This window comes from Apostichopus japonicus, chromosome 5 (genome assembly GCF_037975245.1).
Source record: "Apostichopus japonicus isolate 1M-3 chromosome 5, ASM3797524v1, whole genome shotgun sequence".
NCBI classification, from domain to species: Eukaryota; Metazoa; Echinodermata; class Holothuroidea; order Aspidochirotida; family Stichopodidae; genus Apostichopus; species Apostichopus japonicus.
The window spans coordinates 23078692-23094187 of record NC_092565.1 but is presented as its reverse complement, the minus strand read 5'-3'; the positions used below and the strand labels follow the sequence as shown (position 1 = coordinate 23094187).

General features: G+C 36.5%; 1 protein-coding gene across 3 annotated transcripts in view; it reads right to left on the bottom strand.

Annotated features, from left to right (window-relative positions):
- LOC139968090 (rho-related BTB domain-containing protein 1-like) overlaps positions 1-15496 on the bottom strand; it is a 62792-nt gene that overhangs the window by 9571 nt on the left and 37725 nt on the right. For all 3 annotated transcript variants that reach the window (XM_071972443.1, XM_071972445.1, XM_071972444.1), the window contains exons 5-6: positions 13090-13318; positions 7544-7690 (exon numbers count right to left, since the gene is read on the bottom strand). In XM_071972443.1, the coding sequence (XP_071828544.1) occupies positions 7544-7690; positions 13090-13318 (376 nt within the window). The remainder of the gene's footprint in view (positions 1-7543; positions 7691-13089; positions 13319-15496) is intronic.

Here is a 15496-nt window from a genome sequence, read left to right as displayed (position 1 = left end):
TCTGTATTCTGTGTGTGTTTTGTCCCTTCTGTTACGGTTACTTGTCATTTAGCCTTTGACGAAGATCCTGTTAGGATCGAAACGTCAGGCCAACTTTAATACTTTTACACATCCTCCTACATAGGCTCTCTAGTGGATAAGCAGTTTGCTAACAGTTTTATTTTATTTTTATTTTAGTTCTACTAGCAACGGTTGCCATCCAAACATTGGTGCTACCGTCATCTTCTGTCTATGATAACTACTAGCAACGGTTGCTTCTGTTTAACATGTTATTTTCATGAATAACAAACATTCTCTCAGCTGTACAAACAAAACAGGATAAGGTCTAATGCAAACATGAAGGAAAAGACTCATCGGTTGGATACATAAATCTGAAAACCCTCTCTGTACGACCAGATTGGTCAAGGGCTGAAAACCCCCTCTGTACAGACCAGATTGGTCAAGGGCTGCAGCTTATGGTTAATGGACACTCTCCTGGCATGTTAATTTCAAACGTCCACATATTTGTAATTTTTTTTTATATTCCTATAAACCCTGATAGTATCCATCTGCTTTCAGTCTTGCCTTACAACTGCCTGCTGCAATATTGGCATGCAACTCAAAAACAAATAAAGTTGACACTGTAATGTAAACACTCATTTCCAAAGAATCCGGATCTCAAGCCATCGGCAAGATTTAATAAATTAAGTATGGCACAATTCACCACACACGAAAACACCCGAGACGGTGATCTCTACATATAAGAAGGAAGTTGTCTTCTGTAGTTTCTTGAGATAGAAAGATACTCTCTGATTAAATTCAATTGACTTACTCTGAAAAGAGTACTCACGTCTTACCCTATGCTGAATTGAATTTTATACATAATTATAAACAATGAATGTATTCTTTCATACAGAATGTTTTTGGACATATTCCATGATGGTACTTTGTTTATCCTCTAGTGGGATAATCTGGCTTCTCGATATAAGGAGAGCTTACTTGATAAGAGGTATTGTGACAAATTCGCCGTAAACAATCACGAATGAAGGCTTTTCCAACCTCTTCTAGCCTGACTAATTTTGACACCTCACATCCTGACTGGTTAAACATCTTTCATGATTGCAGTTTTTATCTAACAAGTTTTAACTTTTACCAAATTTATGTAAAAGGAGCAACGTTCTGGAAGTTTTAAAATAACCGGCAGCTATACTTTTCTGCGTTTATCGCGCCATTTCGCCAGCTACCCAGAAAGCTTACGACTTTACTAATACGCTCAAATAAGTGGACTTCCTAATCTTGGAAGAGGCTGGAAGCAATCGCTAATGTTTATAAGATCGTAAATCAGTCGGTTAGCGTGTTCCTCCTTGTATCTACTAAATCATCTGCGGTAATTTTCTATTCCTAAAATTGGTAGCCGTACCCTTGAGACATTAAAGATAACACAGGATGTATGCATAGGCACTACTCCAAGAGGATCGATATCAGCGAAGATGTTACAAACTAAATCACTACAGGATACCAAGAACGTGGACTGTCTGGTACTGCAATGATTAAAAATGAACTTAAAGGTACAGTAAAGTCAAATTAAAATAAATGATCATTTACATTTCCTCTCCATTTATAGTCCTATAGATATATACCACTTGGTCCAATTTACATGGATCCACAATTTAATGTACCCTGACATTCCACCATTAATCCACACCACATGCTTCCACCCAAAGGATTTCGAAGGTAGAGGGGATGCCCGTGGGGGCGGGGGTGGGGCAGTAGAGGGGAAGGGGAGGTAAAGAGCAAATTTAAAATTTCTCCCAACCGATTTAAGTGCAGTAGGTACCTGAATCTTTATGGAAAGACCAGAGGCAAATCAATGATCCTAGGGGTCATTGATGCCGACTCCCATGTATGAGGGTCCCTACCCCACCAAAAAATGTTGATGTCAAATGGTGCGCTCTGAGGCATATTAAGAATATAAATAGGGTCTATATAAGTAGCTCTAAAATACAAGACTTAGCTAATAAATAATAAATTCAAAATCTTAAATGACTGAATTAGGTAGGTGCCTATACCTTTTTGGGAGGGTCAGAGGTAAATTCAAGAGTTTATAGAGGAGGGGGGGGAGAGAGGATCTATTATCTTCATGGATGCTACATATCAGGCATAGTTACATAACTTATCATTTTAGATTCATTGATGGTCTTAAAGCTGAAAGATTTATTGTTAAATTTGTGATTTTATGTAATGATTCAGGAATTTTTTTTTCTTCCACCCTAGAAAAAGCAGTTTTCAGATGAGACAATTTTCTGAATGGCATAGAAATATAGAGAAAGAGATAATAAAAGGGCTTCCAGCATCCCTTAGATTTAAAGGTATTTTGGAAATGTGTAAAAGCATTTCCAAAAATCTAACACAAAACTTGGAGGGGCCTAAGGCTGCACTTAAGAAGAATTGGGTTAAAACCCACCCATATATGTGGAACAACGCTTCCTCTGCATGCTTTCATAATTTAAGTGACTGGTTCAACCTGCTGCATATTGCCTCTTTCCAGATATGAGGCATCAAAATACATCGCAAAAAATGTACTGCCGTGTTGGAGCAATTGGCTTGCATGACAGATGTTACAAAATAACCTCAAGAAAATGGAAATTGACTTACTTTTTCTATAAAGCAACTAAAGAGTGAGATTTAAATTACATGAAAGAATTTGAAAGCTGGGCCTAGAGTCTACAGTGCACACAGCGAACAACTACAGAAGTTAAGGATGATTTTAGGTAGACCTAATGAATTAGTTGCTATCTAGGAGTAGAGTAGGGTTAGGTACAATTCCACCAGGCTGATTACTAGTATAGGTTATTATGCTGAACTATCAGTCAAGTGCAAACTCACCTGGGACAAATAATCAAGGTCAAATGTTCATAGGTTTTAAATATTTTCAACTTAAAACTTCCAAGGCCTTATTTTATAATGATAATTGATTACATCTGTAGGTAGCTACAGGGTTCCTTCAAATACCCCCCCCCCCCCTCCCCCACCATCCAAAACCCACACCTCCAATAAATAAGTGATATCTAAGTGTTTGTGTGCAAATGTTGTACAAAAATAACTTGATTTTTTACAAAACTTTCCACATTACAGTGTTTCTATACAGACACTTTAATTTATTAAATTTTTGCCCCAGCTGTTATGACCTAATTAATTAGCCTAATACCTTGGTACTTATTACTATTTCACCTCCAATTAGTTTAAGACTTTGCTGCATGTTGGTTTTTGAAATATAATATAAACCATACACTATTTTTCTTGGTATGAAAGAAGTAGAAATCTTGTCACATAAAATAACAATCCAACAATGACGTTTTAGAGGTTCTAATCACAAGAAACTCCTTTATCTAGATAAAGTGTCGGCTGAGCTTGATTGCTTTAAAAAGAATTGTGCTGAAAATTTTCTGCATCTTTTGGTCAAACCCATATCCTTGTAGCACTTTGTATTGCAAAGATATTTGAAATGTTTCTCAATTTTTGTGAAATTTTGCGCATGCATCAAGGAATGACAGTGATGATGTCATCAAGGCATTTAAAGCTGAATTTCTTTGTGTTTCTTTTGTTTATATTTTAATTATTTATTTAAACAGAAAAAAAGAAGAAGATTAAGTTACATTTTGATGAAATTCTAAGTACATCGACAGCCGAGATATTGAGATGAGTTTTACAACTATTAGCGTGGAACATATTTTTCTCCTTAGAATAAGCACCATACATTTGCTTGCCAGCAGAATATATACCTTTAAGATAGGTAAGATCTATTTCCAGATTTTGAAAATATTACACTCTAAACAGCTGGTTGGCTAGAACCTAGACAGAAGGGGCCACGGGAATACAGGAGCATTAAATCATGTTATAAGCTGTTTCAATTCGCCAGGGGTATCTCAGTCTCAGATATATACATATTCATGAGTTAGTAAGTGATGCATGACTGATGTACTGAAGGAAACACAACACGTAGCTATTGCATCCCCAGATATGTCAGAACCACGAAAAAAAAATGTATATATGCAACAAATATATACCTCATGCTGTGAGGCGTTATTAAATTTGTGACATTGAAGCCATATTAGTCACTGATTTTGCTTCCTTTCTTCATTCAAAGATACAGTAGCTCTAAAGGAGAGCACTACTTAGCCATTCCATAATTCCATAATTAATTTACAATTCTTTTCAATTCCATCATATTGTCATATGGTGTAACATTAAGCTTTAAAAAAAGTGAACCTGCCCTAATAATCTTTATTCTTTTCAAAAGTAAATTAGTTGCTTGATTATGTGAAAAGTTGAAGAGATTTATGGCATAATTGTTGTGTTCTTATCTGACTTTTTGTTTATGGATGAGAGTATCTTTCAAGACCTGTAAAACATGCTGCTATAATTTGGGAAGCAACACACCAAGTACAGAAATAAAATTATACTAGAATTAAAAGAAGATATATATTTCATGGTTGATTGGAATCATATTTCTAGTGAACTTTCTAGCTTAAAGCAGGACTTGATCATCTCTCAACTCTAAACTATTCAGTCAGTACATATGTGAAAGTATATGATATACAAAATTTATTGTTAATGAATTATTCAACTCACCCAGGAGAGAAGTATGTATTTAAATATGTACGTACTTCACACTATACTCATACACCGAGGATATTGGGCTGCATATTCTCCCATACTACGAGAATAGACCACATGAATATTCATTAAGTAATATCAAGTCCGCATATTTGACGCCAATGTGAGTCCTGTATATTCTTTCAAATGTTGCTCAGTAACTACTTAATTTTTTACCTACATCCAGATTCAAGTTTCACTTGTGAGACCAGATATGTCATTAATATTTAGGTAAAAAATGAACCTGTTTTTTGAAGAAATTTTAATATTTTTTGTAAGAACTATTCAATACAGGTAGCTCTTAACAATGCAGGTCCAGTTTTACTGAAAACATAGAGGGCAAAACAACACAGCAAACCAGAACAAAAATCAAACCAAAATATCTAAAGGAAGATGTGTTTGGTTTCTTGGTGTGTTTTACATTGTGGAAAGTTTGCAGAAATTGACATTAATGGTCATCTGTCCAAATTTTAGCATGCCAGAATTATCTAAAGAATTCAACAGTAGGCCTTCTCTGATTTCTGATTTTTTGGAGACTATGGGCAAAATTTTCAAAATTTATAAACCAATCAATCAAATTTATAACCAGGAATGGGTAAGCCCAATTTAATTACTGGCAAATTTTTTCGAACTTTTTCCTGGTTGTCCCTCAGACAAACAGATCTGACTTTTTTGGTTGTCACAAAAAACAATGATTTTTGGTTGTCCGATAAGATGTAGTAGTATAAAGAATGAACAAAGTGTACACTGTAGGAGAGATGTGCAGGTTTGATGATACAACACAAGCTTTGGGCCAGAAACCCCCCCCCCGATTGGTTATCATGGGCCTAACACTATTGTATTGTTCTATTTCAGTGTCTCCACATTTTGAAAGTGATACTAGCTTATGGCACCGTCATGATCTGCGGTGCATCTGATTTTTTTGCGGATTTACATAGGTCAGTGTCATCTGTTGATTTTGAGGTACCTGGAGAGCCCCGTTATTAGACATTTGAATTATTTAATAGGCAGCTTCAATGACATGTACATTCAATAAAGTCATTTGATGTCGCATGGCTATAACTCTCACAAAAAAACAAGTAGGCATTAATATTAATTTGCTGACTTACAGCAATCCAAGTCCTGGAAAAGGTAAATTTCAAGGATATAAAATTGCTGTGAACTATTAGCAGAATGCTTTAGGGGGCACCAAGTTCTTTTCAAGTAAGTAAGATGAGCTGTTGAGGCCTTAGAAATGAGTCTATCAGTTGAGGGTCCCCCTCCCTTTTGGTTGGAATACTGATTCTGAAAGGTATCTACATGAAAATGGTACACAGTTTGAATCTCACAAGGTCAATATCTCAATAGATCAGACTTGGAAAACATCAGAAAGATTAAAATACTGTTCCTATCGGTAAGTTGCCTATATGCGCTCAAAATCATAGCAGCTTCATGACCAAATCACTGCCGAGAAATGTTTGGCTGTATTTATTACAACTTATGTCGAACTAGCTAAAAAATTGTGAAGTAATATTATATGTATAGATTCTTATCTCCGAATGCAGTTAACTTATACCTACAAAGTTCCTCCAATTCAAATATAGTTGCTTTTGGTAGTCTAATCTTCCCCATGACTGTTTTCTCATTTCACCCATCGATGAATTCAAATAACGCATATCAAACTGGAGACATCATAACTTAAAACGTAAAACGTCGGGGAATCCGTCTGTCTGTGGCACATACACGCATCATTGACATTACGTCACATCCAGTACACATACATGGAAGGGAGAACTGGACATTTAAAATCTTCATTCTAAAACCAAAAAAAACACCAGACAGGAGACAAATGCATATCATCCACAGCTCTGGAACAGTCTCTCCTTACATCTGAAAACAATCCAGCATGTGTCAACTTTCCAGAAGAACTCAAGATGTTCTTACTCATGAATGCGTATCCATTTGTTTAATAACTGTTGTGTCCATTTTGAGTACTTGCCCCTGCAGCGCTTCTGAGCAGTTTTTTTTAACTGGATAAAAGCGCTTTACAAATTCTTATATTATTATTATTATATTCATCACTCTGACTTTTAAGAATTATCCTAAGGGCCACTAAATGAAAGTTACTTAAATTGCAATATACATAAGCCATGAAGATGCTTTGATATCCCAACATTCAAACCTATGCTTCATTTCATTATTTCCTTTGGTAGTATTTCCAGTGAAAGACAAGGAATATCCACCCATGTTTCAACCAAATTATTCACAATATTTTTTATAAACTGTACTTTCATGTCATGCATGCTTCCAACACAATCGAACTGACAATTTCAGCAGTTTGAATATCATGTTTCAATCAGATAAAGGTTGCATACTGTTGTACTGTCAGTAGGAGTGCTTTGAAGCATGATATGAAAGAACAGTATACAGTGGTATTAGCATTAGGAAATTGGATATACGTTATGCTTATGCTATAAGTTATGCATAACTGTGATATAAATGAAGGTGCCACATTGTGTCCTGTAATTAATATTTACATTGAGTTCTTTCCTTTAGCAGAATTGAGATATTGGATAATCAGCTTCCTGATATGACAAGGTGAATGAAATGTGAAATTACATTTGCATACATGTATGACTGTTATAATGATGCATATTCATGAGGTGCAGAGGACTCATGTCTAGCTCAGGAATTAATCAGAGACCTAGCAAATCAGCATCCGGCGATCAAAATAAATTTGTATATAACAGTATATAAAACGTCTAACCAAGTTCAGGCTTGAATATAACCCCAAGATGCTTGTGTATCTAAGAATTCCAAACAGAGTCCAATTAACATTCAGTTAATTGTCACCTCGTACGACCGGTAAACCCTTTAGAATCGACCAACCCTGCCTTAGGGCAAGAAGAAGAATCTAGAAGAGACGAACCTTTTCTGCTTGGATGAGTTCTCCCTGTACGACAAACGTTACATCAGCGTAGGTTACATCAGAGAGTAGCGAAGCTAAATTCTCTTCATATGTAGATTTCTGCAGGTGAATGTGGGGCTCTTTAGGGCAGGACGGCAAAAATGGGGCCTGTAATGAGAGAGAAGCAAGATGAAGAATGATGACAAACCACCCTGACTGACTGCTGCTTTTAAATCATCACACAGTTGAAGCTTCTTTGTAGCCTTGCGGAAATGCACAAGACTAATGGCAGAATAAATGAATACGCAATGCAGAACTTTTATGTGTCCTGTCTGAGCAAAAGTCTTCCCAAACCAAATTTGTATTGAGCAGTTAGTTAACGAAAAATATATTCTTTCAAAGGTAATGTCCACAGTTTGGGTGGTTAGGATGGGTTAAGAAAGAACCCTGACAGAGGTGTCACAATTAACTAGTGGAAAGAGGGAGGTGGGATTGGGGGGGGGGGACTGGGAGGGGAAGAAGGGTTGTATGAAGACAAACTTAATTTATCTTCATCTTATATGAAGTAGTCCCTACAGCCTAAGTTTACAAATCTGACACTAAATTAAATTTTCAAAGTATGACTTATCAAATGAGATATGTATTTTGAGTTATCAAGTATGAACAGGGGACAAAACCCTTACCCTCTACCCATCCCTGTTTTTATTCCTCCAGACTTTCTCTTTTAGAAAAATAATACGTCAACAGATAGGAAGGATGTGGGATTTTAAATCTATAAGGATCTCAATGCAAGAATCTCAGTGACCTCTAGCAATTCATCACTATACTACACAAGTTTAGAAAACAAAATGATAATTGTTCTTAAATTTGACTACAGCCAATCAAAGTAAGACGATAACATAAGCTTGTTCAATATTTGCCTGGTATTGATTAATTAAAAATTCCATCAAATTCTCACAAACTGATGTAACTACAACATTACTGCATCAGTTTTGGTTTCCGAGTTTCTCATTTACTCTAGCATTGGCGGAGAAATGAGAGATTGATTTTATTTTTTATTTCTCATGCACTTACAAGGTCACTACTCCCTTCCTACAAACTCAGAAATGATCCTTCAATTATAATCCTTCCGATCAGACACTCTTGTATGATTTTGCTCTCGCACACAAATTTTGTAAACCGTCACATTTTAGAGTCGTTGCAAGAGCTGGAAGCATTTACTTAAAAAAGTCGGCGTTACACCAGATGTAAATCAAGGCTGTGGTTTTCAATTTTGCATCCTACCAATATAATATAATTTCACACTATTACAATTGATTTGATAAATTTCCAAGGTAGCATAGTTGGAAACCATTGAAAATAATGTACGTGTAAAAAAAAAATGTTGATATATTGAAATGTTTAGAGCGTGCAAAATAATAAATTTTCAGGTTGTTAAGACTTTTTATAATATTACAGCTCAAATAAATTACAAATTTTTCTTCTTTGGGAGTATGGTATGTGTACAGTGAGGTCTCAGTTGTAGGATCTCATGGAGCTCGTGTTTACCCGGAAACATCCCCTCCCCTCCCTCTCCTCCTCCCCCTTCACCATGCTAATACATCATTACTGTGTTTTTGTTTTTTCAGTCACCTCACATGTTTAAATCTCAAAAGTCAAGTTTGATTTTGGAATAAATACCAGTTATAATTGCATAGGCCTGCTACATGTTCATAGCTGCATACATATTTGATTACAGTCTACTCTGCAAACGTAAGGATTGGAACAGGGGTTTACAGACTGTCATAATTACACCTCTTTGGGTAAACCCCCCAAAACTCCTCATAGTTTTCATTTGGAACAGTGCACATAGAAAGGTAGCACCATAACAATTGCTAGAAGACTTCTTTAAATTTGATCCCTGTAGGTTTCTGCATCTCCACGTTACTTCCAGACACTGGAGAGTGTTAAATTAGGCAATTAAAATATTCTGAGGTTGGTAGTAAACTGATTGTTAAAGTAGAAGTATAAGTGGCCATTACTTGACTTTCTAGCATATTCTAGCATATAAAACTGACGATCTTAAAGCTGGAAGCACAGAGCCCAGCTGAACATGAATTCTGCCATCGTCCTCCCTCCAACTGTGTGACAAACACCAAGCATACACTGCATCAATTTGGGCACATTTTATGCCTAACAGCATATTTTCCTCTCTGTTTTTCTTACCCCTACTCCCAAGAAAAAAAAAAAAAAATAGCGAAGAAGACAACAGGAAAAGGAAGGGGGGGGAGGGGGTGAAATAAGTCAACATAGACGAGAGCAAGATATAGGATAGAACTGAAAATCATGAGATAACTCGCTCATCTTCGACTCGGAATGCCTCGGGCAGGTAAGAAAGGGAAAGCTTTACGCGTTGTCAACTCGTTTTTAATTGATGTGCGTTGAAAAGGGGGCTGTTGCTTAAACATTTTGTGGTAGAAGGCATCTTCTGCTTGTTATTGCAGCCAGAGGGACAAACTCAATGTTAACATCCTCATCTTGCTCCTTGATGACAGAGAGAATGTTCAGGTTTGACAAACAGCAGCTATCAACATGATTGCTTCTGTCCTGGCATCTGACGAGTCATTCTTCGACTAGACGGCATGCCACTAGCAGCGGTGACGTGTCTGTCATGAGATGCATAATAACGGCATGACGTCCAGTTTCTATCTCATAGTCTAAGGCTGTGTCACTCACAAGAGCAACGACCTCAAGAATGACTCAGGCTGCCATGTACAAATCGATCCCACTTGGATGATTACATTAAGAAAACAAAATGCTCTTCAAATTGTATCTTGGAATCAATTTTATTCTCTCTCACTCTGTGTCTCTCTATATCTCTCTGTGCTTTGGAAGTTTTGTGACAATTTGAAAGCTGATATGCAACACTGTTAAAAAATGTGTTTAAAAATTTTATCTTCTGATTTCTTTAGACCTTCTTGTTATTTCTTTTTCAATGTATTGACCCTATCCTTTAATACATGTTTATCTTCAGTTTCAAGCAAATATTTGTTCTTCCAAACTACTTAATAGTTATCATAAATGCTACCTTTAATGAGAAGGTTTGTTTCTATAGTGTTTTTGACAGGTTTAATTGTCCTAGCCATATTTTTGCATTTAGCAATGGTGGTAGGCAAGATGTTAGTGTAATCCTGGACGATCAGATAGATACATCTGTCACACTGCAATATCCTCCACTTGTTTCCTCTCTCTCTCTTTCTCGATTCGAATGAATAGAGTTGAAGCAATGAATAGTGAAAACTCATTGAAATTTGTTTTTTGAACTACAGCCTTTTTAAATATTCAAGTGTTAGATAGACTACTACGAAATTTTACATGGCCTGAATCCTCTTCACACCTTGGAGCATGAAGAATTGTGATTATGCTCAGATTCAGTGACGTGTTTAACATAAAGCCAACAAAAATCGCACAGTGCTTTATATATAGTGTTTACCTTTAACAATGTTCCATTTATTCATCTCAGTGTACAAGATGCCTACAACACACATTAACAATTCTGAGGACCTCAAACTAATATTTTATCTGAAGTAAAAACTAAAATTACATATCATACTATCTAATTCTAGATATTATTCCCCTTTAAATGATTCTAACTTTGGTTGCATAAAATTAGTTGCAAATACAGCCTTTTATTTAGATTGCAAACTACTCTCCATAATTCCAGTCCCATACAAACAACTAGATTAATTCCAGATTGTTGTATAATTCTGATCGCAGTTAATCCCTTAAACAACCATTGATTTTACACTTGTTTCATCTACATCAAATTTAGATTGCAAACAGCATAATTCCAGTTCCATTTAAATAGATCTATCTTAGATTGTGTATGCCTACCTTGATTGTAGGTTACCCCACCGCCCTGTTTACAAATAGGTTGCTTACCATAGACTCTGTAAGTGCATCCAATTTAGGATGCTTAGTGCATAATTCCAGTCCCATTTAAATACATCCATATTACATTGTATAACATGATCACTGTTTACCTCTTTATTTAAGACAAATTAAGATTGCAAACAGCTTTCATTAACATATATACTCTGTAAGTACAACCAGTTTAGATTGCGTCATCTTGCATAATTCCCAGAAACCCACTTGCTACGTTCAATTCAAATACAGACAATTAGATTGCATGATCCCTCTATACCCCCCCACCCACCCCACCCACCCTTTTAACTGCATGATGAATGATGCTGTTTACTAAAAATGCAGCCATGCACTGAGTGGAACCACTTTTAACTCCTCTGTGTTCAACCTGCTACCCACCTCTCTTGACCTTGGCTTGCTTTTCATAGTTTCATGAAAAAACATTAGTGGCACACTGTTAACAGTTCAAGGCTGCTAAAAGCAACATCCATCATAAGTAAAACATAAAATGTAACATTCTGCCAGTTGGTGTATTTCTAAGTTCTATGATAACATCAATCACAGGCTTTTGTAAAATATATCTTCCCCCCCCCCCTTTATTTGAAGCTTTTGGCAAGAAATAAAATGACATGAAAGAAAGACAAGATATCTCTAAAAGCAATTAAAGCTTAGCACACTGAACAAAACTGGAGGCTTTTACCATTCTACCATAAGTAATGGGTGCATGTTAACCAAACCTTGTGTAAATTAATGCAGCAGTTTGAGTTGTAATTGTTCAAATCTTATCATACCACGCTTTGACCATTTAGGGCGAGATAATATACCTCAATATGTAGTCAGTAACGTTTATTGTACTTGAAACAGAATTGCACCAAGTACTATGAAATTATGCATAAATTTACCTACAAAGGTTTGCAAAAACAAACATTACATAATAATGATAATCATAATAATAATAATAATCATAGTAATTTGTCAGACCACAAAATTCTCCATATGTGAGACAAAAAAAATTAACATGTCAAAAGGGAGCGAGCAGATTAACAGCAATAACAAAACAGACCAATTTAGGGTGATTACTGGGTATCCAATTATGGGCAAAGATAATACATAACATTGCAGAGCCATATACCGTACACTAAAATAGCACCACGCTGATATACTCATTTAGATATTACTGTAAAACTGCGAGGTCAATAGATTGGGTGTTGAGTTCTCCAATATGTATCTTTAAGATCATCAGATAGAGATAAATACCTCTGTCACACTGCTAGTCTCAAGAGTGGATTTTTGCCCCCTCAAAAATGCACTTTTAAGATTATCATTAAAATAAAGTACCTCTACACAATGCTGCTAGCTAAAAAAGAGTGGGTGTTACCTTCTTCTTGAAGGCTGCTGCCTCCTTCTAAACCTTGGTCTGCACTTTCCTCTGTATGAAACCTTTCTAAGGACTCCACCAGCCCACACATTATTAACAGCTCAAGGTTCCACTTAACTTTTGTGACATTTTACAAATATTGGGCAATAAATACATTAAAACATCATTCCTTTAAAATGCCGTTGTTTGTGGAGCCCTTTCTTTTTGGGGGTTGGGTGTAGGGTGGGGGCGGGGGGGCAGAAGGGTTTAAGTTAGGCAGCACACAATGCTGACATTACTGACCCACCTGAAGTAATGGCTTTTGGACCTTCTTTAAGTTGGACTGCCAGAAGCGATGCTGTCTCCTCGCGATTAAGGCTGCCCTGACAACGTTATCAAAGGCTTCCTGGACTCCGTATAAAGTGTATGAGCTGGTTTCATAGTAGGTGGCATTGATCTCCTTAGCAACTTTACGTCCTTCTGTAGGTGGGATGACACCTTTTGGATCAAACGGTCGATGCTTTGTACAGTGATGACTGGGGGGAAAATATGGAGTATCAAAAGAGATCTGTAATAACTTGAAAGATCTTAAGATTTCCTTTTTAAGTGGGACTGCGAAAGGAATCACTTAAAGATCTCGCCCGATATTTTAAACTTCATTCAATAATCGCAAAGGCATCCAAAGAAATTTTTGACAAGATTACGACTTTATTGGATGGCACATTTGATGGGATGGACATGAAAGATAAAATCAGGGGCAGTTTCCATGACGACAAATTGTGCACACAAAAGTGTGACACAAAAACTAAAACTGCCATGTACACTGATTTTGTAACAATGGACAAAAATATGCTTGAAAGTGCACTGTAAAGTTGTTTTAATCTTTGCAGCCATTTTAGCATACTTAAAAATATGTCATTATATGATCCCCTCTAAAAAGATCCATCATACTAGAAAGGTTGAGTGAGAGACTGCAATGATTGTGCGGAGACAGGTATATCACAAATAGTGCAAGAGCAGCCTTCCCCACCCCCCACCCCCACCCCTGATGCAGAAACCTATGGTACCATATGCTTGCTCTCACCCTCACCCTCCTGCCCCTTTGTTTAGTCTTGCAGGTACAACCCCAAAACTAGAACCTTGATGTCTTGCCTGAAGTGTTTACAGCGACCCCTTGACCTTTGAGTGTTCCTTCACCTCAGGGGGTCGCTTGACCTCAAGGTCCACTCAAGTTGGGGGTCCGTCAACCTTTGGGGCCCCTAATGAGCTTCATCTGTCTCATTGTTGATCCAAAACTGATCAGGGAAAATGTAAATTGAGTTCTTTCTAAGACTACAAGTTCTAGAGAGCGAGTAATACAAGGATAGGCCCAGCTAAGGATGGGCCTAGCTGAGGATAGGCCTAGCAGGGGATGGGCCTAGCTGCAGATGGGCCTAGCTGAGGATGGGCCTAGCTGAACATCTCAAAACCTTTGTGATTAAAATGAGAGCTGTTGACTTGTCATCATAATTCCATAGTTACAACATGTCACTGCATAAATTTCAATAAAAGACAAATTGATGATGTTGACTGTGCAAGGGCAAAGCTCAATGAAAGATATAAATAACGGATGGAAGGAAGTTTATGTTATCACTACTCCAGCACAAACATATTCAATTAATAAATAACTTCAAAAGTTAGACAAAAGCAAACACAGTTAAGAGAATCATTCAAATATTTTGAACAACGACAAAACATTCTTTGGAGGCAAAGAATGCTTTTAGATGTTTCTATGTCTACCAGGAAACCATCAAATGTACTTTGATATCCAGACACCCCATAGCCATATCAATCCATCACCACTGCCATGATTATTAGCAGTGATAAATATGTCTAAACATATCCTGGAGCACAGGACGAACTCAAAGCCTTTGAATACAGTTTCCACTTTCGATATGTCCGATGGGACGTACCTGTAAACCGATTTATAATTGATATCATTGTCAGCCACTTGTACAGTCAGAGATGAATTATTTAAATTTTTCCCAATTTTCATTAGCTAATGTTCATTGGGTAAATTTGCAAAAGAGTTCATGAAAGGTTTTAGTCGACATACTACAATCATGTTTGCTATGACACCTAATAGTGGTGTGGTCACAATATACAGCTAACCTGAATAAGCTCATGTAACACGCCTCAATAGAGCTCTTGAAGCCGGATATCATACACATTTACAACAGTGATTGGCTTAATTGCAGACCTCAAATAAAAGCCAAAGAGGGATATGAATATATCCATATTTCAATTCTGATCTAGTTTGAACAAGGCCAAAGATCCCTTCCATCCAGTAGGAATAAAAAACTAGGTTACTTTTTTGCTTTTTAATATCTTTGAAAAACAAATCGGAATTAACAACGGGTTGTTATTATTACTATTATTATTATTCACCGATTTTTCAAATTTTATATCACACACCAGAAAAAGAATGTCTTTCATAATTTTCCTAAAATTATTCACTAAAAACATAAATCCAATAAGTGATTAAAACAGAATCTAAACCTTTCAATATTGATAATCCTATAAATCTAAGTTTATCACTTCCTGTCAGTAAGCTGTCAAGTCCGAACTGAAGGAAGGAGTATAGTCTCTCACAAAGATGTTAGGGAGGAAGGATACATGCCTAAAACTCTTTTCTTGATGTACTTGTGGTAAATTCTCTTTGTGAGACCTAACTC